The sequence below is a fragment of the Esox lucius genome, chromosome 16 (genome assembly GCF_011004845.1).
Source record: "Esox lucius isolate fEsoLuc1 chromosome 16, fEsoLuc1.pri, whole genome shotgun sequence".
NCBI lineage: Eukaryota > Metazoa > Chordata > Actinopteri > Esociformes > Esocidae > Esox > Esox lucius.
In genome coordinates this window covers 32,467,677-32,492,888 of record NC_047584.1, presented here as the reverse complement: position 1 = coordinate 32,492,888, position 25,212 = coordinate 32,467,677, and the positions used below count along the sequence as shown (strand labels likewise).

General features: G+C 41.7%; 2 protein-coding genes across 3 annotated transcripts; one reads left to right on the top strand and one right to left on the bottom strand.

The window, feature by feature from the left end:
- Positions 1 to 229: 229 nt before the first annotated feature.
- lamp1b (lysosomal associated membrane protein 1b) lies at positions 230 to 6,583 on the bottom strand. Its single transcript, XM_013137838.4, has 6 exons — positions 6,217 to 6,583; positions 4,091 to 4,272; positions 3,879 to 4,007; positions 3,156 to 3,222; positions 2,540 to 2,707; positions 230 to 2,275 (listed from the first exon to the last, which is right to left on the bottom strand). The coding sequence occupies exons 1-6, from the start codon at positions 6,269 to 6,271 to the stop codon at positions 2,136 to 2,138; spliced, it is 741 nt and encodes a 246-aa protein (XP_012993292.1). The 5' UTR covers positions 6,272 to 6,583; the 3' UTR covers positions 230 to 2,135.
- A 5,199-nt stretch (positions 6,584 to 11,782) lies between these two features.
- LOC105016565 (T-cell surface glycoprotein CD3 zeta chain-like) lies at positions 11,783 to 19,976 on the top strand. Of its 2 annotated transcripts, none has more exons than XM_010880491.4 (7): positions 11,783 to 11,899; positions 15,980 to 16,083; positions 17,807 to 17,857; positions 17,974 to 18,036; positions 18,130 to 18,165; positions 19,375 to 19,434; positions 19,560 to 19,976. In XM_010880491.4, exons 1-7 carry the CDS (start codon positions 11,842 to 11,844, stop codon positions 19,653 to 19,655), a joined length of 468 nt encoding a protein of 155 aa, XP_010878793.1. In that variant the 5' UTR covers positions 11,783 to 11,841; the 3' UTR covers positions 19,656 to 19,976. The 2 variants fall into 2 exon arrangements, with proteins under 2 accessions (XP_010878793.1, XP_010878792.1); XM_010880490.4 differs by having other exon boundaries at positions 15,977 to 16,083.
- Positions 19,977 to 25,212: the final 5,236 nt, after the last annotated feature.

Here is a 25,212-nt window from a genome sequence, read left to right as displayed (position 1 = left end):
TAAAAGGATAAGGTTTGCAGAGCTAATAGCATATTCAACTTCCAGGACATTTTTCTACAGATTCTGAAGCCACTTGACACCACAGAGGGGTCACACACATAATGGTCTTGGTGGTTCATTAAAAGTGACACAAAAGTTTGTGTTCCTCAATTTAAATGTATCACAAAAGCAAACGGTTTAGACAACTCGGGAACAAAACTGCAAAAAATAGACAAACTACACCCAGAGCTAATTCCTCCAGCTCAATTTATTGGCATCTCTGCATTTAAAAGCTCTACTCAAACATAGTAAGTTGACTTAAGACTTTTTTCCAATAAGTCCACATTTAGACTGAAGTCCATGTTAAGCCTACTTGTCTTAAGTCTGAATTGGGCCCTTAGAAAACCTTTCAAACACCTTTTAAAACCCTAATAAAAACTATGGATGTTTCACATTGCTAGATATGGGGTGAAAAAAAAAGAAAAAAGCACATCCTTTGTTTACTTCCCCTTGTCACTCCAAACAATGCATCTCTATGATAATTTAATGTCAGGCAAGTAAAACAAAAAAAAGAGAACCTAATAAAGTAACACAATGTGTAGAAAGACTACACCCCAAATTACCCCACACATTGGGAGTGGCCAAAATGAGTACACCAATACCACAGTGTAACTTGATACGGACAAGAGTGGGTTTAACATTGGCGTGGTCACGGATCCCACCCACCTGGCACGAGGGGAGGCACGGACTCCATTTGGCATGGACATTTAATATTATTCTGGGGGGGGGGGAATAACACCTCCCACTTCCCAAAACGGTGCGACGCATTTCACTAGAAGTTGCGTAGGTGCATTGTGTCAGAACGGTCTTCATCCCTGCCTGAGCATCATGCAAGTCACGCTCTTTAGTGGAGTAAGGTTTAGTACCATCAGTGCAACAAAATGCAGCGTGCAGCTTTCCAAAGGTCCTACGGTCAGTAGCCCCGGGCACAACTCAGTAACAGCAGTTAGGCAGTCAAGTGGTAGTCAAGTTTCATGATTATTCATTCTACTGTAGTGTATCACTGGTTCTCCTAAATAAACATCAACAACAACAATGTGAGTCCCCGTCCAAAAACAAAATCAAGCCCATTTACAGGCAGGGTCTCTGGGACGTTTCTGGACAGGGGGTGTTACAATCCCTCACTCTATTCACCATCAGTTAGTTGTCTACAGAGGCTCACTATCCAGTGGCCTCAGAGGACCCCCAGATGGTTTCCCTAGATTAACCAAGAATTTAACACCATTTGCAATGACTAGAGGTTACCTGGCTAAGCGCCTCAGATCTAGGGTCGGATTATTCTAGTGTCAAAGGATTTAAAAAAACTTGGGTTAACCTAAGGGGCAAATTCTACCAAGGTGCTACATTCATTGTTATGGTCAACGATGTCGCAAAACATTATGCAACAAGTCCCAACTTCCGTTGGTTGAGAGGGGAGGTGATCAGTCAGGGCAGCGAATGACAAGCGTAACATTCCCTTTACACCAGAGTAACAGCCACTTCCATGTGACCGACAAAATGGCCACCAACAGAAACTGAAGTCTTAAGGAGAAAATTATGATAAAGAAAAAAAAAATCATAATTAGAGAAGAGGCAGCAGCAATACTTGTACACAAACAATCCCTCAGAATTCCGTCAGACACCATTAAACCACGAGAAGGGACATGAGGAAACACAGATGGGACATGAGGCAGAGACAGTGAGACCATGATTCAACATACAGTTACGGGAGCTCTCCACCACACCAACCCCTTTCTGCGACGGCAGCCGTGTCTGTCAGGGCTGTGATGCCTACGTCGTTATAATCTCACAGCAGAATCACATTTCTCTTTTTTCCCCCTCTTTCATACAAAGGAGCAATTCAGTCCAAAAGAGGGCATGTACACTCCCCACCCTACAGAGACTCAGCGTGGGGGGGGAGGGGGGGCACGGGGATGAGGGGGGAGACATGGAACGAATGAGGACTCAAGGACAAAACCAACTGAGTGGGGTCAGTAAAGTGAGTTCGGGGTCGTAGTGAGGTTTAGCCAATCCTAATGACTGTTAGTGTGTGGGGGGGCAAGGGTCGCGCTCTCTTGTCACTTGGGGGTGGGCGGTGGTGGTGGGGCGTGGTGAGCTCAGATGGTCTGATAGCCAGCGTGGCTCCTCTTCCGGCCAATGAGGTAGGCCACCAGGACGACCAGAACCAGGCCGGCCAGGGCCGCCCCCACGATGATGGGGATCAACATATCATCCTCATCCAGCTGGCACTCCTCCGCTGTGGGGGGGGGGGGGACAAGAAAAATGTACCCGTTAGCAGAGTTCAAGGGATCAGAATTATTCCACCCTTCAAAATGGTGGAATAATAAACTTTTTATATAAACGTTTTAACTGCAATCTCCATATACCGGTCTGGGGCCCAGGGGGCCTTGGATAATGGAAATAGTTAATGTTCTAGAAAGCGCGCCCCCCCCCCCCCCCCCCCCCATTATTTCTTAATCCAGCCACGAACGCAGTCCCCCTGGCGGAGTTGGTAGAGCACCTGTTCCAAACTCGGCCCCGGTGAGGTTAAACGGCTGCACCTGCAGTTGAAAGGTGTTGAGGGAGAAGTTGACCGTCACCGCCAGGGTCTGCTCCTCGCGACACATGTAGCTACGGCCGGCTGTGCCGCGCAGGTAGTCCAGGCTACCGTTGCTCTCCGCAATGGGACCTGTGGCATCGGGGACAGGGTGAGGACGAGAGGAACGAAGGGGCGGAGGAGAAGAGAAGTTACGGAAGGGGTGAGAAAGAACACAAACGGAACGGTTTGTAGTAGTGACGGCCACACGAGGCTTCATTACCGGTCTTCTGGCAGCAGGATATTATGCTAACAGCGCATATTATTTTTCAAAATAAAAGCCATCATTGAAATATATAAGGAAATAAAATTGCCAATCAAGTCTGTACATTTTATGTTTAATGTCTGTTCCAATAGTTTGTTCTTTTTTAGACTATATTTTTAACTATATTGCCGTAAAGATTTCAATTATGGCTTTTATTGTGATAATGAAAATCTGAGCGCTGCCAGCATAATATCCTGCTGCTAAAACAACGCTAATGAAGCGCCGTTTGGCCATCACACGTTTGCAGTGATCGTTGAATTCTAGATGGAGACTCACGCTTCACATCGGGCCAGATGGCGGACAGGGACACCGCACTCAGATGGAACTTGTTCGTTGTAGCATTCTGCAGACACAAGAGAATCAATGACCTCACCATCTCTCTCGCTGGCACGCAAACAAAAACACAGAGGAGAGTCCGTGTCATCCGAAAATGGAACGGTTGGGTCACGAGAGACTGTCCTCCGCTCGGTCGTGAGGCTCCATCTAGTGGCAGACTGGGTTCAGTGCAGGAAGCCTTGCAGCACTAATACAGGAGAGAGGCTTTATCTGCTCTACACCGCAGGCATCCCTGGTGTGCTGTAGAACGTTCTGATTTAAAAAGGTTTAAAGACATCATGACTGAAATGATAAAATGTCACACTCATTCCGGGCATCTGACCTAGTACAATCTGTGGCATGTAACTGACACTTGTTCAGACTAACGCGTTTCACAATGACTGGTGATCAGATACTGAACTCAAATCGATGAGGGGCAGAGGTCAACGAAATCGCACATTCCAAGACTCACCTGGAGCATGAGAGCACCTAGCATGTTGAATGGCTTCACCTTCTAAATACTAATAGTGTACTTTGCACCCTAGGTAGTGTACTATGCACCCTAGGTAATGGGATTGGTATCCTATGTGCAATTTGTGACACGGCCAGAAGATAAGTCAGCAAGTGACTGTCAGGGCCAAGGGAGGGAAACAGAAAAGGTTAGGAAGAACAAAGGGCTCTGACCATAGAGAAGACCAAGGTGAGGTTGGTTTTGTTCGGCACGTCAGTCAGCTGCAGGGTGGCGCTCTCCAAGTCACATGACCCTGAGCTCCTGGTCAGGTTGGGCTGGAGGTTCTGCACTTTCCAGACAGTCTGAACACAGGGCAAGAAGTCAGTCAGTGTGACAGGAATGGTGTGTGTGTGTGTGTGTGTGTGTGTGTGTGATCATCGTGTACCTTATTTAGAGCAGCAGAGCTGACACTGATGTTGATCTGCAGTCCCATGCGGGCCATCAGACAGGTTGTCCCGTTGCCGTTGGTTACGCTGTAGTTGCCCCTCTCGGGCCGGGTCGGTGGCGTGGGCGGGGCGGCCGTGGGCGGGGCATCAGTGGCGGCATAGCTCTGGCGCAGCGTGACGGCTGTGGGGACATAACCCTTGGTCAGTTAAGTCAAACCACCGACGTCGGACTACAAACGGAGTACGTGGACTGAAGACAAACATTCAGCGTTCTCATCCTCAGCTGGCCGGCACCTAGTTGTCAAAGCACAGGCTAGGTTTTCCCGAAAAGTGACCCCTTCTCACATGCACGCACACGTGTAAAGGAACAGCGTGTAACAGATCACTGAGAAAGAACTTGACGAGCAACCTCTGCAAACATGTACCACCAGAGGAGAGGAGAGGACAAGCCGTGAGTCCATGTGAGATGCACCCATTGAATAGGTCATTAAACCCTGGGATAAGGCTGTGGCCACTTTAATGTGGCAGCTTGAAAAAAGCTCAGAAGTGGCTGAGACGAGGAAAAGAAATGCAGCTTCTACCGAAACGTCAAACGGAAAATCCAAACACTTTAGCGAGAAACACCACTATTTTTTCTTTTTAAGAACCATTGGCATGAAAAAACAAGCCGGTACCATTTTGTTTCAGCTACTCAGTCACTTTAATTAGTACAGCTGTTGCCAGACACAATATCTTCAGTTCATGTCAACTTCACATATGTCTACAGTAAAAACAAAAAGTTTGACCTGGAAGACGAAGACCAGTCACATCATCTTCATTTTAGTTCATGCACATTTGGCTTTGAAGTGGCAACATTGAGACTTCTCTTGTTAGATTGTACCAGGATGCTGCAGTCCCAATGATATTCAATAAGTATTATTTTCCACCAAAGTTATTGCGTAAGGTTGGTTTCTTAATGTTAACAGCCAGCAGTTAAGCAAAGTCTTATCGCCTGCTCTCTTATCACAGCCAGACAGCTATGCGTCATGTCTTGCCATCAAGCGCATAGAAAATATTGGGCATCCCCAACTGTTTACAGGTTATCTATTGTATAATTTGCCAAGATTCACTTTGTTTTGCAAGTCTATGAAAAAATATATAACTGCATTTTAGAACCCAGCTCCCATCTCAACACGAGCTAGGCTAACGTCCACCCTGTGTCAGTTAGCACGTACAAATTGGAGTGACAGCTTGAAACAACAATTCAAATGTCAAGCGTGAGACATCTTTCACCCACCACTAAGACACTCCAGCTGGTAGTATTGTTTGTAGTTACTGCTTCTCTTCAGATTAGCTTCAAAACCCTCCCACACCCATTTTTTTGAAACAAGAATTTCCAGTCTAAGATGGAATTTGGTCAAATAGGGGTTTAATAAGTAACTCAATCTGCAGTTGTTTAATAAAAAACAGACAAAGAAAACAAATAGTTCTTCGTCAGACACCCTGGTTCCACACTGACATTGGTCCTCAATAATTGTATTGATCCTGAATAATCTTAGGTGGCTCAGCTATAATTTACCAGTTTAGGCTACATTTACTCTTAGTTTGTCCTGCAAAAATTAGAAGATTAAAGGACAAACTTTGCATAATTTATAATGGCTTGAAAAACTACTAAAGCACAAAACCAATATTATCTATAAAAAAAAAATAAACAAGGACAGCGTCAGAAACAAGACAATTATTAGTGCAGTGAGTTACATCAATAATGTCACAGACACATAATAGCCTGTGTTTTAATCACTAGGCACAGCGATTTTTGGAATCACGTGAGGCTGAGGGGCCCATTGCCACAACAACAGCGCACCTGCCCGGATTGACCTGCCGAGTGGGGCTTCAGTCTGCAACGCACTAGTGCCACTAAGCAAAATAGAAAAACTCGACCTTGTCTCGTCATGCATCGACCTGTGATCTATAATCCAGGTCAATGCAAGTCATGGGGCGAAGAAAGAATACCCATGTTTACATAATAATCAAACGAGATTAAATAGTTACCTACGACCGACATCTGGCTTAATGCCTGGCTAGCTAGCTACTCTCGGTTCTGTAAATTGACGCACTTACGTCCATTATGCGCGAAAATACTCACCTAAAAGCGCGATGAAACACAGGAACAATTGTTGTTTGCGACTACGGTGAGTCATATTTCTGTTGGGTTCTTTGCCAAAGCGAATCACAACAACATGCACACGACCCAGCGATAGAAACGCAGGACGGTCAAGAAGCTAACTTGATGATACCCGCAAACCCACTTCTCGTGTGAACTCTTTGCTTATGCCAGCCAGAACTCTGTCGAAACTATTCGTCGGACGTTTCCTTTCGCCGGTATCCGTTGCTCTTTTCACTTTATTATGTGCCAAATAACTGATGTTTACTGAGTGTTTGATTCGTTAAATACCCAATAGCATTCCAGGTACCACATCTCTCTGCACCAGGAAGAAATGACAAAAGTCATGTGATCGAGAGTTTAAGAACCGCCCAGATAGATGACGTACGTTGCACGTTCCTACGCTCAGACGTTGCATCCATCAACGCACGGTTGCGTGCTACATAAATGAGTGCATCATCCCGCTATACTACTGTATTTTCGTGTGGTAAACGGACACGTAAAACACGTATCCCAGCTTTGTGAGACCTGGTACTGGTTAGCTACATATGAGCAGAAAAACTCGCAACATAATTATGTATATGGATGAACAGCTGTGCAGCAAGGAGTTGAGAATACTGATAGTCATTATTTTAGCAGCAGGATATTATGCTGGAAGCACTCAGATTTTTGTTATCACAATAAAAGCCATAATTGAAATGTATAAGTAAAAATAGTTAACAATCTGGTCTGTGAACAAGAACAGACAAGAATATCATTGGAATGGACATTAAACATAAAATGTACAAACTAGATTGTTAACTACATTGCCGTATATATTTCAATTATGGCTTTTATTTTGAAAAAGAAAATCTGAATTAGCGCTGCTAGCATAATATCCTGCTGCTAGAAGAACGGTAATGAAGCCTCATTTCTAGTTGTGAAGATCAACGAAATGTTGTGGCAGAACACTTCAACGCGATTTCTGCAGCGCTCCCCTCGGCCTGCTGGTTTTCGTGCCAACCATTACCTAGACTCTGCACCAGCGTAGTGACGAACTTCCGCTTTTGTCTAGATGTCGGTATAGCAGTTTCCGGTTTACTTACTAATACTCATCCGCATTAATAAACACCTAAACTCACAACAAGATGAGTGATGCTGTTGTACGAAAAAAAAGAAAATAAATATAATGTAAGGGACTCATCATTTTAATCAGGAGAATGTCCTCTTTTTTATAAAATATGGCTTGCACCATTCAATGACTTCAAACGCTAGACTAGATATAGTCAGAAAAGGCAATTTTTTATATACTTCTACGTAATGCAGGTTTAAGCACAATTAATACCATATAGGACCAGATGTTGACTTCCTATGCCAGTTGTTATTTTTCAGTTTCGTTGTGAAATGAGTTAACAGTGGTAAAATAAAAGAGGAGACCTGTTTTGGTGCTTTTTTGAGGCTATGGAATTTTAAGCTTCATTCAGGTTAGAAGAGGCTGAACGAAGGTTCGTTTCAATTCACTTGCTATGGGGACACGCTAGCGTTCCAGCTCAGCCAGCGTTCTTTTGCCATTTTTGAGGCTAGGGTGAATTTTTATGCGTTCTATTGTCCTGCCTAATACTACACTAAAAAGGAACACGTCGCAAACTAGCTTAGCCGATAGCCGGCCGGCACACCACAGTAAACTACTTACCCTTGTAGTTGTGCAGATAACTCGATACGTAGAGTTTGAATCCCTTGTTCCGCTTGCTTGTTGGAGCAGGGGACCAGGCATCAACAATTCGATGGACATCACTAATGCTTATTTTAGGCAGGTCTTGGAGACATCTACTTAAAACTGACATTTTGGGCGACGCGCGTGATCGCCTTAAGTAAACCGGAAAATGATATGCCAACATCTGGATAAAGCGGAAGTTCGTCCATACGCTTGTGCACAGAGCCTATTAAGTCAAATAAGTGTGATTAGGATGTCAGTGAAAACCCACAACAGCTCTCTGTGAACAGGATTCGAGATCTGTGCATAAGTTGTAAGTCGGTATTTCTGTAGTAGCCGTGTTGTTTCAGTTGTAATGTTCAAAACACAAAAATAAAATAATTTAAAAACGTATTCGTTTTCAAAACAGGTGTATACAAACAACATGTTCCGTAAGTCTAACTAACCAGATTGCTGAGTGATTTCATGCTCTTCGCTATATGGTAACACTTCCTTAAAGAACATGCTTTTCAAGACCATTTGCTCCAAATTCAGTGTAATGTCCTAAACAGGGATGAGTTGATGGATGAGAGAAATTCTCAGTCACAAAGGTCAAGAAGGTGCTGTTGTTTTGTCTATATGTAGCATTTCACAGCGTCATAATTAAAACATTTATCAATCGACCACCAGTGACGGATTTAGTGATTTGGGGGCTGGTTGAGGCCTCGACATCATCCATTTTTTCCCTTGTTGTCTTTATCAAAACCATATCGGCAACATTTTGAACATAACTTCATCCTTTTTTGTTGAATGAAACTGCCCTTTCAACTGCATTTAGGGGTGTGGTCCAGGTCAAGACAATCTCCTGAACTCCAAACTGAATGTCAGAATGGGAAAGAAAGGTGATTTAAGCAATTTTGAGCATGGCATGGTTGTTGGTGCCAGACGGGCCGCTCTGAGTATTTTACAATCTGCTCAGTTACTGAGATTTTCACGCACAACCATTTCTAGGGTTTACAAAGAATGGTGTGAAAAGGGAAAAACATCCAGTATGCGGCAGTCCTGTGGGCGAAAATGCCTTGTTGATGCTAGAGGTCAGAGGAGAATGGGCCGACTGATTCAAGCTGATAGAAGAGCAACTTTGACTGAAATAACCACTCGTTACAACCGAGGTATGCAGCAAAGCATTTGTGAAGCCACAACACGCACAACCTTGAGGCGGATGGGCTACAACAGCAGAAGACCCCACCGGGTACCACTCATCTCCACTACAATTAGGAAAAAGAGGCTACAATTTGCACGAGCTCACCAAAATTGGACAGTTGAAGACTGGAAGAATGTTGCCTGGTCTGATGAGTCTCGATTTCTGTTGAGACATTCAGATGGTAGAGTCAGAATTTGCCGTAAACAGAATGAGAACATGGATCCATCATGCCTTGTTACCACTGTGCAGGCTGGTGGTGGTGGTGTAATGGTGTGGGGGATGTTTTCTTGGCACACTTTAGGCCCCTTAGTGCCAATTGGGCATTGTTTAAATGCCACGGCCTACCTGAGCATTGTTTCTGACCATGTCCATCCCTTTATGACCACCATGTACCCATCCTCTGATGGCTACTTCCAGCAGGCTAATGCACCATGTCACAAAGCTTGAATCATTTCAAATTGGTTTCTTGAACATGACAATGAGTTCACTGTACTGAAATGGCCCCCACAGTCACCAGATCTCAACCTCATAGAGCATCTTTGGGATGTGGTGGAACGGGAGCTTCGTGCCCTGGATGTGCATCCCACAAATCTCCATCAACTGCAAGATGCTATCCTATCAATATGGGCCAACATTTCTAAAGAATGCTTTCAGCACCTTGTTGAATCAATGCCACGTAAAATTAAGGCAGTTCTGAAGGCGAAAGGGGGTCAAACACAGTATTAGTATGGTGTTCCTAATAATCCTTTAGGTGAGTGTATGCCTTCCTTTTCTCACTATCCTGCATCTTTCCTGTTATGTCAGCTGGGAGGGCCACATATACCTGGAACGGACATTAAATTCTGTGTCACTACACAGTCAGATTTCTTGGGGAGTCAGGGGACAGTAAACATCAACATCACTAATTTGTGATCAGTAGCACTGTCGCTATCATGATCAACATTTGTGTCATTAAAATCAACATGCGTGATGTTAGAACGACATGATGGAATTGAATCAACGTCTTCTTAACCTCTGTCTGGTGTCTGTTCGTAAAGGTCCAGGTCAGGCACAGGGCTTTCTTATGTGACTGTCACACTGTCATATTCAGTAAGTAATGGCCATAGTCGCTAAGCTACAACTGTTATGGACACTTATGCCATTTTTCTCCTTCCTTTTTAATACCCCACTCGCACACCAGCATTTCATATTTTAAAAACGTTTATGTCCATCTCTTGTGTTGTGTAGCAGGTTCAGGCTGACTGAATAAGCTACCTAAACTATGTTTGGCTGATTCATGAGAAACAATATGGGACAAACCATTTGAGTAAGAGAGGGGGATTCGGTTTGAAAAAAAGAATGTATTAGAAGGCATTATTTATTTTAATCATTTTGAGCAACACAATCAGATCTTAACACAAAGATACTTGCAAAAAACACAATGTATTATTATATATTATTTAATTGTTTCCGTTTGAATTTTCACAGGGCCCTAAGCCTTCTGGGTCATAGGTTACCTTGCCTAATGGTACTGACCGCCCACTGTCAACCCCAAACATTCTGTTCCACAGCTAAAACACGGCAGTCAGAGTGCTATATAATTGCAGTATTCACGTGTTTTGACTGATATAAAAACGAACCTCAGAACAAACTCCTAATCACAACTAATATTTAAGTGAATTTGAAGCTTTTGGGCAGCCTATGAAATAAACATAAACAAACAAATACAATGGGGAGTACCCCAAACGAGAACCCATCCCTCTGATTGGCCAGACATTGATCCCAGCCACACTGACACACATGTACACACATATGTGCACACAAACACATGCACCCACATACGTGCACACAAACACATGTACACATGTAGTGGTGTTAAATGCATTCCTATAGGCTTCCCCTTATGCTGTGAGACTGATGAAAGCCTATAGAGTTGGCCAGCTGTAGAGCATGGAGTAATTCACATGGATAGATGGTAAGAAATGTAATTCAGGTAACATATAATACCGAATGCTGGTTTAGTGGTAAATAAATAGATGCGGAAACTCTCACTGCAGAGAGTTAAAAAAGATCATTGTTATCATATCTGGCACCACAAAACACTTGCCTTTACCTTCTTAAATGTGTGGTTGTTTGAAAAGGCAATCTTAAAATGGATGCACCCTGGATTAATCAGTCTGCTCTGCCGATATTTCTAAATGGTTCAACTTACAAAGATTATAATGGATGTGTTTTAATAAAAAATATATATATATATTATAACGGACAACAAATACAGTGGAGAGAAATTTGAATCAAATTAATATTCCCTGATTTAGATTCAGAGGCAGTCTGTTGATAAAGCATGACATCAGTTGGAGAGACAGAAATACTGAACTTACACCACAATGCTGAGCTAAAAAGGTGCATTTAAAGATACAAAGAACTGTTTGGAAAGAGGAAGTACGCACAAAAAAACTGAAAACGAATGAAGATAAATTTAGATTTGTTTTGATAGGGAAAAAAGGAAGAGATTTAGAAAGATGGAGATTATATGAAGGATAGAAAAACGGGGGGGGGGGGGTAGAGACATTTTATCAGTACAGCCACTTCCTGTGATCAGAGAGAGAGAGAGTAAGTGAGTGAGAGAGAGTAAAGAAACGAAAAAAGAGAGGGCGGAGGAAGAGATTGGTGATGAACTAACAGAGCCCCCCAGACCCACCCCTCACCATTCAGCCCAGGAAAGCAACAGAGGATTGACCTCAGGGGGAGAATGGCCGCAGTGTGGAGGACAGGTGGAGTTATGATGCTCCTGCTCGTGTCGTCGGCAGGTAAGTGCCAACCCAGCTTCACTACCGTGGTCATGGAGTAGCCACGGTGGAACAGGCGCAAATGGTCCATTAAGACCAACCAAGTGCCCAATCGGAATTCGGGCTCAGGGTCAAGGTCAGGGTTTGTTTTGAAGTGTTTGTGTTTGATTAGAGAGTGGTGAATTGAACGGTTTCTGTTGTCCAGGTTGAATGTTTCCTGTATTGATGTGTACACACACACTCTGCCCAACAGTCTGTGTTGGAGCTCACTTTTCAACCCCCCCATCATTTCTGTATAATGTTGGTAATTGTGTGGCTACATTTCTGCAAATCTAATTTTGGGGTCTGTGAAGAACATGAAAGCTTTGACGTGGCCATGTTTGTTTCCACATTAGCAGAAAGCCAGAGTCCCACACGTAGACACAGAGAAGACAGTAGCACCCGTTGCTGTGTTGGTGAGAACTTAGTGGAAAGTGTTTTTTTTCCAGAGATTGTTTCGTCTCTGAGTAGTGAGAGTTAATCAATAATGTGTGTTAAATTGAGTCTGTGATGCCCCACCGACTCTATTCAGCTTTTACTCAGTAACGGCTTAACAGGTCTCAAACAAAACATAGCGGTGTAAACTCGTAGGCCTAATAATTGGCATTAGTTAACTACAGTCAAGTTGGGGCCATCAGGATAGCCACATGCTCAACAGTGTTGGCCCAATAAATGAATGGTTGCTGGTTCTAATCCCTGAGCCCACAAGGTAAAACAAAACACTAGACAGTTATTCCCTGAGCCAGGCAGTCAGCCTTAACTGTTTCCAGGTTGCTGCCGTGAAGAAGAATGTGTTCTTAGCATACTGTAATAATGTAATAATTAAACATATAAATAATTAATTAAAATATATTATTTCAAGCTACACATTATTTTGAAATGTTTTTTAATGCCCCTATTTAAAATAGTGTATGATGTTTTATAACAATACATTGTATTAACCCAGTGTTTTTTCTCATCACCACCCAGTTGCATTGACTGACACATCCCTTGTAATCACGAAATACACTTTAAAATATGGCATTAAATGTTGAAAGGTCACTAATTGATGAAATATACAATTAAATGGTTGAATACACCATTCAAGTATGATATACACCATTACCGTATGAAGTACACTTTGAAATTATAAAATAGGTTACAATATTAGGAAATCGGTCATGATATTGTGAAAAAGGCCATGAGTCTATGAAATACATATTGTGAAGAAGGAAAAAAAACATTGAGAAACAAAATGTATTTGTCATTATGCACTCAGCACAGGCAGAAGTGGTTTGGGCCCATACCCTGAGCAACAGGCCAATTTAATAAAAGGTTCAGGCAGGACTCATAGTCAGGCAAGAAACACTAGGCAGGCAGAAGTCAAGAAGGGAGTCCAGAAGTCAAAAAACGGCAGGCAAAAATAGAAGGCAGGCAAGCAGAATAGTCATAAGGGTTAGCTAGAGTCGATTCACTACGAAGGCAAAACTGAAAAATCGAGACAGGCTTAATATGTGGCAAAAAACAATACCTCATAATGACATAAACAGATACCTCATAAACAGAACTGAACAAAGTAAAGAATGCTAATGTGGGAACAGGTGTGACACTAGTAGGGCTAATAACAAAAGATGCAAGCTACATTCAAGATAATGGAATATAACAAATAGAAACCAAAAGACAAGAACGTAAAAAACACAAAAATAAAACAGAACCGACATACACAGAACTTTACAGTATTATCATGATAATTTCACCATTATTTTTAAAAGGGGCATTATAAAAAAAGATTTAATAATAATGTGCCTTAAAATAATGTATATGTTTAATTAATTCATTATATATTTATATATTTAATTCTTAAATGTTCACTGCTTTGGTCCTCCATATTCCCTTGACCTTTGCTCCTATATGGAGGACCAAAGGAGTAAAAACTAAAGATTTAAATATATAAATAATTAAATAAATATAGCATGCATCTGTTGGTGAAGCTAGGCTTCAGGCTACAGCACTTAATAATTGGTGTGGTGTCATGCACTTCAGCCTTTAATTCCAGCAAACATAATCAGCACAAGTCAAATTAAAGAAGGCTGAAATGCAATTCAGTCAGTCATTTAATAAGAGAACAACATGTAGACCTGTGCCATTGGATTGGACGTTTATAAACTCTGGAATATCCCATTTTGTGTGTCTTTTGGGTATTTAACATATTCCCACACCCACCCAGAGCCAAGGCCACCCATTACACCTGGTTCCCACGGTTAAGTACAGAACATCGGCTGCCAACACGGATCTGATCGGATCTCAGGCAACCAGACCCGACCTGGATCTGTGAAGACGTCCAGTGTGGACCGGCGCACAGACTGTGCCAGTAACCGTCTTTGATGCATTTTGGATTGTGAGCTCCTGTAACCATGACAGAACACCTCAGACAACATGGAGGACAAATCGACCGGGGCACTAGACAGAGTGGCAGCAACACCAGACGTCAGGCTGTAGGGAGGCCCCACAGTGCTGGGCTGGGCTGACCGCTCAGTTACCCATTATGGGGAGCACATCCTCACCTTTACTGTTGCCACGAGGTTACAGGTTTTACCGACAGTGTACAATCTAGCCCTGTAGTGTTCTGCAAACCATGATCCTTTCTGAGTCATACTGTAACGGAGTCCGTTGCACATTTTGTTATTGGTCGCTGTTCGTACAGGGATTTATCGTTAGACACAAATGTACTGACGTCGCTTTAGTTACTAAGGTTTGGGAGAGAAGTCGACAAGTTAACCGTGAATGGAAGAAACGGGTCGGGTAGAAGCTTATTGGTGTCTATGATATCGTCAATACACAGAACATGATGTGTCTGAAAAAGTGTTGATATGTATAATCAACATTCATAACATCATCCTTTCGCAGTTGCCAGAGGACCCTGGTTCAATGCCGATATGTGTATACACAAAGCCAGACATTTTTGTCGTAGGGGTAAAGATAGAGAGAGGTGCTGATTTTGGGAGTGAGTTGCGTTTGAGTGCTTCACGGAGCAGGCCTCGCATGACACACTACTCAAATATCAGCCCCTTATCTTAAGCTTGAATGGTTTCTGTTATCAGCTCAAGCTTCCAATGCTTGACCATGATCACAGGCTGATAGTATGTGCGTTCTAGATTGCAGGCCTACATAAGTGAAGGACAAGGCAGCCCAGATGTTGCTCTGTGTCAGTGGTCTTTGCTTCCTGAGAACATCAGAAATGAGTCTTTTCTTGAATATGCGTTTTATATGTGGGCTCAAATTAAGTATTTAAAAAGGTATGTGCATTTATCTGTATACAATTAACAGCTGCCCCCAGCTAAAGGTTTTTTAAATGAACCCCCACATCCTCTACACGCACAAACACACACAAACAGACATTAATAGTAACTCCACCAATGTGTCACAACAGCTCCTGTAGAAACCGCTGAACTGCTTATGAACACCCATACAGCCAAACCACATGGAGTGATTGAAGGAGAGATACAGAGAGTACAGTGAGAGAGAGAGCACAACCTTCTCAGTGACAGGAAGACAGTTATCTACAGGGTCGTTTTTCTTTTCCGAAGACACGCGGCCTCTCTCTTTCTAGTTCTACTAAACATTTCCATTTACGTAATTTGTGAAAACATAATTTGTATCCTTAATCAATTCCTATTTTTGAATCAAAAGGAATATTTTCACAGAATTTTTTTATATATATATATATATATATATATATATATTTTTTTTTTTACAATTGTGAAGTTTTATGTTTGCTAAATGTTCACATTGAACAAATAACTGATTAGACCAGAGCCGCACCAGCAGAGCCACATGCTATTTGGGAACTAAGACTTTCAGCCTTTTCAGTAGGAAATGGAGTACAACACATAACATTCCCATCAGACCCGCCCACGTTTTGGGGAGGCCCAAACCTAAGGTGTAGTTCGATAAGGTGTAGCCTGTCTTCAGCCTGTAGTACGCTAACTCTCCTGTCCGTCACCCACTAAACTTGGTATGCACTAATCATGTGTTTCAATGACTGACCCTGTGCCCCCCCCCCCCCAACACACAATCCAGCAGAGACCTCAGGTTTTCAGATGACAGATCCAATCATCTGTTACATTCTGGATGGAGCACTGCTCTTTTACAGCGTTATCGCCACCATGCTCTTCTTTAAAATCAAGGTGAGTTGCAAAACCTGCCGTAAAAAAAACAAACGGAATCACAACAATACAGTAAGGTCACAAGCCTTGCCTTGCCTTTTTGATCAGTGCGCGGTCAGACTCAGCCCACCCTTGAATCACACGGCGGGGTAGAGACTAATCAAACGTACGTTAAATAGGGCCTTTTCAACCTTGGCCGGGGACGGTGTTGTCAGGTCACACGAACCTGAGAGATCTATAACATAACTGACAAAACCTGATGTGATTACGGGATATCCTTATCTGAAACTGTTTTGGTTACACAAGCGTATGCAGTTTAGGGGTGAGGTTTTAATGCACAGTGTTGGGGGCGATTTTGTTTCGTTTTTTTACCAGAGGAGGCTTTTTAATAGAGGGCCGCACTTATGAATGGAGTTGATGAACTGGAAACCGTGTGTTTGATGTGTTTAATACTGTTCTACTGATTTAATTCTAGATGTTAATAGGAGGCTGTCCTCTCCAACTGAGGTGGCACCAGGTGTTTGTGTCTACTTAAATATATTAGAAATATATTAGAAATAATATTAAGTAATTATTAATACTTATCCCAGAGGTGACATTAAGGAACAAAATCGTTTTCCCCCCTTCATGTCACGTCCAGGGCTCTTTAGCTGACACTGCCAATATAATTTTTTTTATACTAACAGTATAATTAATTCACAAAGTAGCTTCACAGCTGTTATAGTGCTCTTCATGTGTAAAGTAAAGGGTGGTAAACTATCTTTAGAAAGACGTTTCCCCAACATTGATTGCACTCATCATAATACAATTACAACACTGACACAACAATGTCATCCGTTTTTTATATTGTGCGTAACAGTTTACAGATCAAACAAACGGACAGGAGCTTTTTTTACCGCGACAGGTGACGAAGTGTTACATTTGGATATTTATTTAGTCTTGTTTAGTCATTTTGACTTAAAATATCTTTAGGTTTCAGTTACATATGTGTCATTTTAATAATGATTTAATCTAGTTATTGCTAAAATGTTGAAAAGAGTTTGCCATTTTAAACAACAAAATGTTCTTACATTTTAGTCAAATTAAATGTATTGCCTTAACCGTAAACATACAGCCACTTTGGCAGGATGCCAATGAGTGTAAGGGAACACCAATACATACATAATATATAAAACACATAATCTGGACCAATCTACTAAAATAAATGAACAATTTCACTCAAAACCGTGTCTGTAAGCACTTAACCACACGGATTTGCGCGCATTTTATGTAATTAAATAAACAGGGCGAACATTTTTCAAAAAACCCCGTGTCCTTTATAACGTCATTTCAGACGTTATGAAATTATTTTAAATTATTTATATGACGTCAGTTCATTCAAATTATTTAATGACGTCTCGTTTTAGTCCACCAAAATGTTAAATATTTTTTGTTCATTTTTTTCTGGATCTATTTAGTCAGGTAACCTCTAGTCAATTGCCACTGAAAAATAGATGTTTGACTAATACAAAAATCACTATGTTGACGAAATGACTTCAGTTTCCCAATCTCCCCCTTTCAAAATTATCTGTCTCTGGTTAGCTGATCTCGGTAAACCCAAAACTATAGTCTTACGTAGTCTATATTTTAGTAAATGTTCCTGAGTTTGCAACTATCCACTGCACAATCTATGTTTACACATTCCGTCCTAAAACTAACTTCAACCCGAATCCCTCCAATGATTTCCCTCTGTTTTCCTCCGTAGTGGTGCAAAACATCCCAGACCACAGAACCCGTACCGGAAGATACCTATGCAGTATGTTACAACCTTCCATACCGTCTATTTTGTGGATGCGTGTGCGTGCGAATGTGTTCATATAGCATTATGTAAATTACATGATACTGAGATGGTTAATGTATGTTTTTGTTTAGCAACTTAAGCCAGGTGCCCATGAAGAGTATGAAGATTTAAAGACGGCAACAGCTACTCGGCCGGTGAGTCTGGAGTATTTCTGCCCTGTTAAAAGCACTGACATCCGCAGTACACTGTTTTGCTGATGTTTTCATGTTTGTTTCAATCTCTCTCAGATGAAAAGACCAGGAGCTAGTAGCGACACATACCAGGTAATTATACAATGTTTTTATACCACAGGTTTGCTGTCAGTTACCAATAATTATGCTGTTTTGATTTTAACTAGGAACTATTGGGTTTGGCCAGGTTTTAAATAATTTATAAACGCGAAACCACACTTTTTACTGTAGAGCTTGCCTAGGCTATTATGTGTAGCTTAAATATGCTAAATTCCAGATGCAGGTTTATTTTTTAAAGTTATTTTATGTAGCGAAACCACAAAATGTAAATGAAACGATAAGACTTTACAGAACAATGTCACCCGAAAAGTACCCAGGGTCCAAGTACCCCAGGCTGTAGTGTACAGTTCGGGCGGGGTTCAATGTGGGCGGAGTCAAAGGTTTAATTCCAGCCACTGTTTTTTTGTCCATCTGAGGTTTGACCATCACACACGTTTGTGCGAGGCACACATTGAATACAAACATATTACATTTTTTAAGATCATAAGAAATATTATATTAAGTGGTACCAGCCATCTGCTACACCACTCCACATCTTTCCCATCTCTCTGCTCAAAATTGCTCATCGCTGGCAGGAAATATAATTGCCACTCCAAATTCGCTCAATTAATTTTTTGTTTTGTCATAATTCTGTCAATTTTGTGTTTACGAATATCGAGTATTCTTTTTTTTAATTTTTATGAAGGCTAGCTTGTTTTTATTCACAATATGAAAGGATGAGGATACAGTAAGTAATCATCATTTCAAATAGTCTACAGATCTATCAGTCTTTTAGCCAAAATGTATATACTCAAACAAGTAGCACTATATTATTAGCTTATTATTAATTTTATACAACGGAATAGTAAAAAAAAATCCATAAACTATCGACTGCCAAGAAAATCAGATGCCCAGCATTTTAAAACAACATATTGCCTATAGAATGTATAAAATAAGTCAATTTACTTGCTTGGAATTCAAATAAATTGAAACGAATAAAGCTGTATCAGCATGCAGCCAAAAAGGAACAAAAAATATATTATTTCAATGGGCTACATGCAAATAAATTGCAAATCACCAAACTGCAAAGTGCAGTCAGGGCTTCTCCAGGGTTTTGGACAGGTTCATCCAATTCCACAATCTATGGTGCTTTCATATAATGGCCAGTAGGGGGTGCCGCATTGGAAAGAGAACTGAACTGATGTTTTAAATTACAAATAAAAGCTGAACATTTTAATTATAAAAAAATGTTTTGTTCTCCAGACTCTCCAGGTGACGGATGATGCTAATGATGCCTACCAGGTGATCACCTCCAAGGGAAAGGCAAGTCTTTTTACATTTACTACAAAGAACTAGGGTAATAAGCGGAACGCTGTCATCCAACTTTTGTTAGAGAACACTAAGGGCCAATAACCTACATACTTTCCTCGTGGGTAATCTCATGACAGGGTCGCAAGAAGAAGGAAAAAAAGGCCCAAGACCCCCAGCATGTCAGTGAAGAGAACCAGCCCATTGAGTCTCCCCCACCGCTACCCCCACATTGACCGCTACGTCTGAACAGATCCCTGTCAGCTTTTATCTTGTGAGGACCTTCTAGACAGTCTTCCTTCTGTATCTATAGTAGTCTTACCTTCCTGGCTTGTCACTGCATGTAAGAAATCCGCAGATTTGGTTTAGCGCCAACCAGACTGGACTGGTAAATGTCAGGCAGGGTTGTCTTTTCTCCTCGCTCATCGTATGCCTGCAAGCTCAAATGGGTTTATTGTTGGCTGGGACAAAAACATTTGGGAATAGTTTTTTTTCATAATTAATTACATAATTTGTAGAATTCAAAACAATAAAACAACTGTGCATGTCTGATGTAAGTATGGTTTCATGGCAGTAGTCTTTCAGCGCCCTCCACTGACACAGTATGTGATAAGGGCAATACTGTGGCCAAAACAAAAGACACAGTTTTCTTTCCAATGTTAAAACACTTGGAAAATGGTTTAATGATGTTTACAACAAAAGAACTGTACAATTACAGTAAAAGATTATCTTTATATATATATAAAAACAAAAAACAAAAATACAGCAGACAAATGCATCAAATCTACTATGTATCCTGATTCACATACTTTAAATTTTCTACACAATCGTTCAGTTCTATATGCGGTTGGTATCCGGATCTGAGGTCGCAACATTGAGTAGAGTTCTAGTCCATAGTGAGTTCACAATGACATTCTCTCCCGTAGTTCTAGTGGCACGACTCAGATTCCGATGAAAACTACAGAGGCTGAGAGGATAAATAGGACACATTCCTTTAGCTTAGCCCAATCTCGGTTTACAGAGGGAGAATTAAATTATCTTACAGAATGTATTCCTTAAAAATCCACAAACAGAAGTAATATGTACAGGTATACCTTTTTTTATTGTAATTTTTTTCTGCTTGTTTTTCTTAAACAACGGTCACTCACTTGGGTCGTGTTAACTGATATCATCACACATTTTTTGACACACCCAAAACATACAAAAATACTATATCTTTAACCTACCAAGAGTTAGACAGTTCTGCAATTAGTTCCATGCTGTGACAGAAAAAGAGCGATACACCAAACAATCGAGATGTTTTAAACAGACTTTTTTCATTTAGGTTTCTCAGAAATATACCAAAATATACATCTAAGCTTTGGATTACTTAGGCTAGGACTAAAGCCAGTGCTGGGTTTGTCTTCATACACAAGCTGCAGGGTGAGAGGAAGAGAGAGAGTAACAGGACAGAGAGTTATCTTTGGTATCTGCGTTTGTCAAACGTTAAATATTTGGATATTTTTGCTTTGGGATAGCGCTTGTGAGATCCAACAACTCCCCACTTGGAATAAAGCATCAAGCAAATATGTTTCCCTGGGATCCCATTGGCCAAATGGCTTAGCCAATCAGACACAGGCCATGCAGAGTGAAGGACCATGATGCATAGTGTCACTGCAGAACAGAGAATCGAAACATAGAGAAGGAAAAACGCGGGAGGGGACGTGTATCCTAGAGACAACGTATCCCGGCAAATGGCTGCACGGCCATGGAGCCAGATGGATCCAGTGTAGCCGGGTACGTCCACAACAGTAGTGGAGATGGAACAGGCGTACCGGCAACGGTCCTAAAAACAGACACAGGCTCATCTTGTTCCCGGACTTGTCGGCCCAAATGCTGGCTGCACAGAGGCCCAGGAACGAGGTCGGAGAAAGACGCGACCTAACACAGGATCAACCCTCAGTGTATAACAGCCAGCATCACCCAGCCGCTATGGGATTGGATAACTGACCTGTCCGTCAGAGAAGCCCAATGTAGCCACTCCCACCTCAACCTGCCCCCACCCATGGGCACTGCCACACGTGCTGGTCGTTTTTTTGTTGTCGGCGCGCCCGCGTGCGCACACATCTCTGCCACACAGGTTATTTGACCTCACAGGCTTTGCTTTGCAAAGCAGCTTTAATGTTAAAAGAGGACACGCACAACTGCCCACACATGTCATAGGTTTGTGAGGCGGCAAAGGGTGGGAGTCCACATACAATCACTAGAAGTCTTTGGTTAGCGTTACCACAGGGAAGGAAGCGGCGTGAGACAGAGCACCACCAGGTGAGCAAATGCTCACACGACAACAACATCTACATTCAGAATCTACAAGTAGAATAAAAACAAGATTGTCAAATCATAGATAACAGAACAGGCTGGGATAAATCAAGTGCACGCTACTATTACAGTGGTGAAAACTCAAAGAAATGTGAACTGTCTTTCAGCCTTTTATTAGGAGGCAACTGGAGGTGTAGGTGTGACAGACCAATGAGGTCACTGAGAGCTCTGGCGATGATGACATTCGTGAGTGCTGGCCTGCGTCATGTCTCCCCCTGGTGGCATCAGCTGTCATGACACTCAAAACAAACCTGTGGGCTTCTTTGATAGGACCCTTGTTTTGCAAAAAACATTACATTACATTTCTTTCTAAAGTAGATTAAAGCAGGTTTTACCTAGACTTGAGTTAGAAATGAGGTATACAAGAGTCCCCTTAACCAAGCTGGTCACCCCAGACTAACATCCCTCTGCCCTCTCCCCCAACCCCAAGCCTTTATACACCCACACAGCGAAGGGTAGACACACACACATCAGCACAGATCCACTTCCAGAGCATCAGACAAACCACAGAGACCCAGACCCGGGCACGCACTGAGTCTCAACTAAACAAGCGCCATGCTTTTGAAGAACTTGGTGTAAACTCAGAGGATCCGCAATCACATAGCAACAAGGATGCCGTCACAGACGATGGAACAGAGTCCACAGTCCCTGTTCTATACTCTCATTCCCTTCTGAGTGTTAACCTAATCCTAACTGTCTCTGTAGGCTGACGACAAATGAACCACCACGGTCCACAATCAGCCCTCTCTTCACTCTCCCTTTCACACACACAGACACACACACACACACACACCTGCTGGAGTTTTTAGTAAAGCTTTTTCTACAAGTACTCCCACATCTCTGAGTCACCCCTAGTCAGTCATAGGTAGCAACATAACCACACCAGAACAGCACATACTCAATACCCAGAACACACTGCATCATTTCAACGGAGCACAACGCTCCAGGTCAACAGATGGAACACAAAAGTTTAGTGAGGAGGTAGTCTTCCTCGCTAGATTTCTCTCAAACACTTTCACACAAACAATATGCTACAATGCTTGTCTTCCAAATTACAATAAGGCATAAATGATAAGTTAATCTTTTGTCAAACTAAGAAAGCCAGTGATCTTGCCCTCTCATGCTATACAAAACAATTTAAAGGCATATGTAATAAAAATAAAATGATTGTTAAAAACAGCACAGCAAATCAAGTCCACAGTAAACAAAACAAACAAGACATAAGAATAGGATCAGGTGTTTCAAAGTCTGTTCCCCTAGCAACCACACAAGCAGGGACTGTCCAATGAGAGCACCACAGCAGGCCCCTCCCCCTTAACAGACCAATCCCACTTATATGATGGGCACAAGTGTCTGCGAGTCACAACACAAAGGGGCACGGCCAATGTTTTTTGGTCTTGGCAAAGTTTTTCAAAATTGCTATCATCAATAAAAACTAATTTCTGTCTTTTGAGTACAAGTCTGACAAAACACTACATTCATTCTTGATAACCTACTAGTTCAAATATAAAATATGAATATCTTACATGTGTTGTATATATATATATATTTATATGAATAGAATAAAATAAAAAAAAGTAATTTTCTGTAATCATATAGACGTTCCTCATAAATATTTCAGTAAATTCCCATGGTACTGATGGCTGTTGGTTTTGCAAGCTATCACACTTCACAACTGGTGAGTGACTACAAACAGGACTGCAAAGAAGTCCCATTTAGTCTGCCATGACCACAAGGACAGAAAACCAGCTAGGTGAGCAGCATCAAGATGTCAACCCAGCCACAGAGAGAAAGGCTTTTGTTTAGCTTTGGCAAGAAGGATCATAAAGTAAAGTTGAACTGTTAAAACCTGGAAATACCCTTTTAGTAGTAGTACTTGAAAATAGCAGTAGTAGTTTGCCCTAGTTGGAGATAACAATGATTATTGTTGATTATGTACAATTCACTGTTTACACGTTTTTTGAAATGGCAAGCTGGGCAATCCAAGCTGTACATTCTACAATATTCTACGGGTGAAAGATTTCTTAAAATGAACCTAATGGTAAGTGCTGCCGAGGTATTCAGTGAAAGTAATTTGAGGGTAAAAAGAAAGGAGCACATAAAAAGGGGATAAGAGGGTAGATATCTTTCTGCTGTCGAATCAGGCGGTCATTGTTCAGGTAACTTTAGGGTCGACAGAACAACACTACTTCTGTGGTAGAGTACTGTTACGAAATGGTAGGTCAAATAAAGGCAGCACAGGGGCTACTCTACAGGTAGGGGATCCTGGCCAGTTTCAAATACTGTGACTGGTGACGCTAGTGGATGAGCCCCTCCCATAGCAAAGCTAGTTGGGTGTTCAAAGTGAAGAAGACGAGGGGCTTTAACCACAGAACCTGAGACCTGCTAACAGGATGTGATCGTGAAGCTAGACGAAAGAAAACTGGCAGGTCTTTCAAAAAAAAGCTGGCCAGCGTCATGAGTCGAAGCAGCCAGTTGTTAAAGCTAGAATATCCTTGATCCTTCATGTGGGTGGGGGGGGGTGGGTGCACAGGGGGTTGAAACGGGACAAAAGTCTCGGAAGCTGAAACGGGTGGGTAGAAGCTGAGACAAAGTGTCAGTAGTAGTGTGTGGGATCGTGCGAACGGCGACTTGCTCGCTCACACAGGCACAGCGAGTAGTGAGAAAACGACTTTGGTTCAAGCTTTTCATTTCATGGCTGAGGATTGGTAGAAAAAACTGAAACGGCCAGAGACTACCGAAAGCCTGACAATAATCTAAACTGCTGCGATGTGGATATGCCAGTTTAGGAAGGATCACAACACCCTCCCTGTCATATTAGGGGCAAATGTAGCGAAACAAAGCCAAGGCAAGCACCCAAGGATGTAACCATTCAAACCTGAACACCACTCATATATATTAACTTTATACAGGGTGTCACGACCCCTGATCTCCATTCTTTTCTAATTGGTTAATTTGCCACTTTGAGGCATAGCAGGGAGAGCGATCGTCAAATTAAAAAATAAGTTTGTCTTTGGAAAGTGATCGGAAAAATATTGCATTTTTATCTCCTGTTGTCTAGAAAGAGAAAGAGCTTGTACTCATAAATATTTGGCCTACGCTAAGCTAGACTGACAATTAACAACAATAGTTTTAACAAATATTTTTGGTATATCTTGAAGTCAGTCGAAAGACTGCAGAAATAAAAGACCTAAAAAAAAGAAGTGACAAACTTTTCAACTTCTCCAAAAACAGACAGACTGCAGTTCATAATCCAGTTTTTTTGGTACAGATACTGTGCACAAGTAGATAAACAGCTATATATATATATATATATATATATATATATATATATATATATATATATATATATGAGCATAAACAGACATAAACCATCTAACTCACACCTACGTCATTCAGTTGGCGTGGCAACCAGACCTACCGTCAGAGAAAACT

What these genes read in the sequence shown, in the direction of transcription:
- lamp1b (XM_013137838.4), bottom strand. Translation starts at nt 6,271, where the DNA reads ATGACTCACCGTAGTCGCAAACAACAATTGTTCCTGTGTTTCATCGCG. An exon ending in GTGTTTCATCGCGCTTTTAG is followed by an intron (nt 4,273 to 6,216) that starts GTGAGTATTTTC and finishes ATGTCCCCACAG; the next exon opens with CCGTCACGCTGCGCCAGAGC. An exon ending in GCTCTGCTGCTCTAAATAAG is followed by an intron (nt 4,008 to 4,090) that starts GTACACGATGAT and finishes CCCTGTGTTCAG; the next exon opens with ACTGTCTGGAAAGTGCAGAA.
- LOC105016565 (XM_010880490.4), top strand. Translation starts at nt 11,842, where the DNA reads ATGGCCGCAGTGTGGAGGACAGGTGGAGTTATGATGCTCCTGCTCGTG. An exon ending in CGGCAACAGCTACTCGGCCG is followed by an intron (nt 18,037 to 18,129) that starts GTGAGTCTGGAG and finishes AATCTCTCTCAG; the next exon opens with ATGAAAAGACCAGGAGCTAG. An exon ending in CTAGTAGCGACACATACCAG is followed by an intron (nt 18,166 to 19,374) that starts GTAATTATACAA and finishes TTTGTTCTCCAG; the next exon opens with ACTCTCCAGGTGACGGATGA.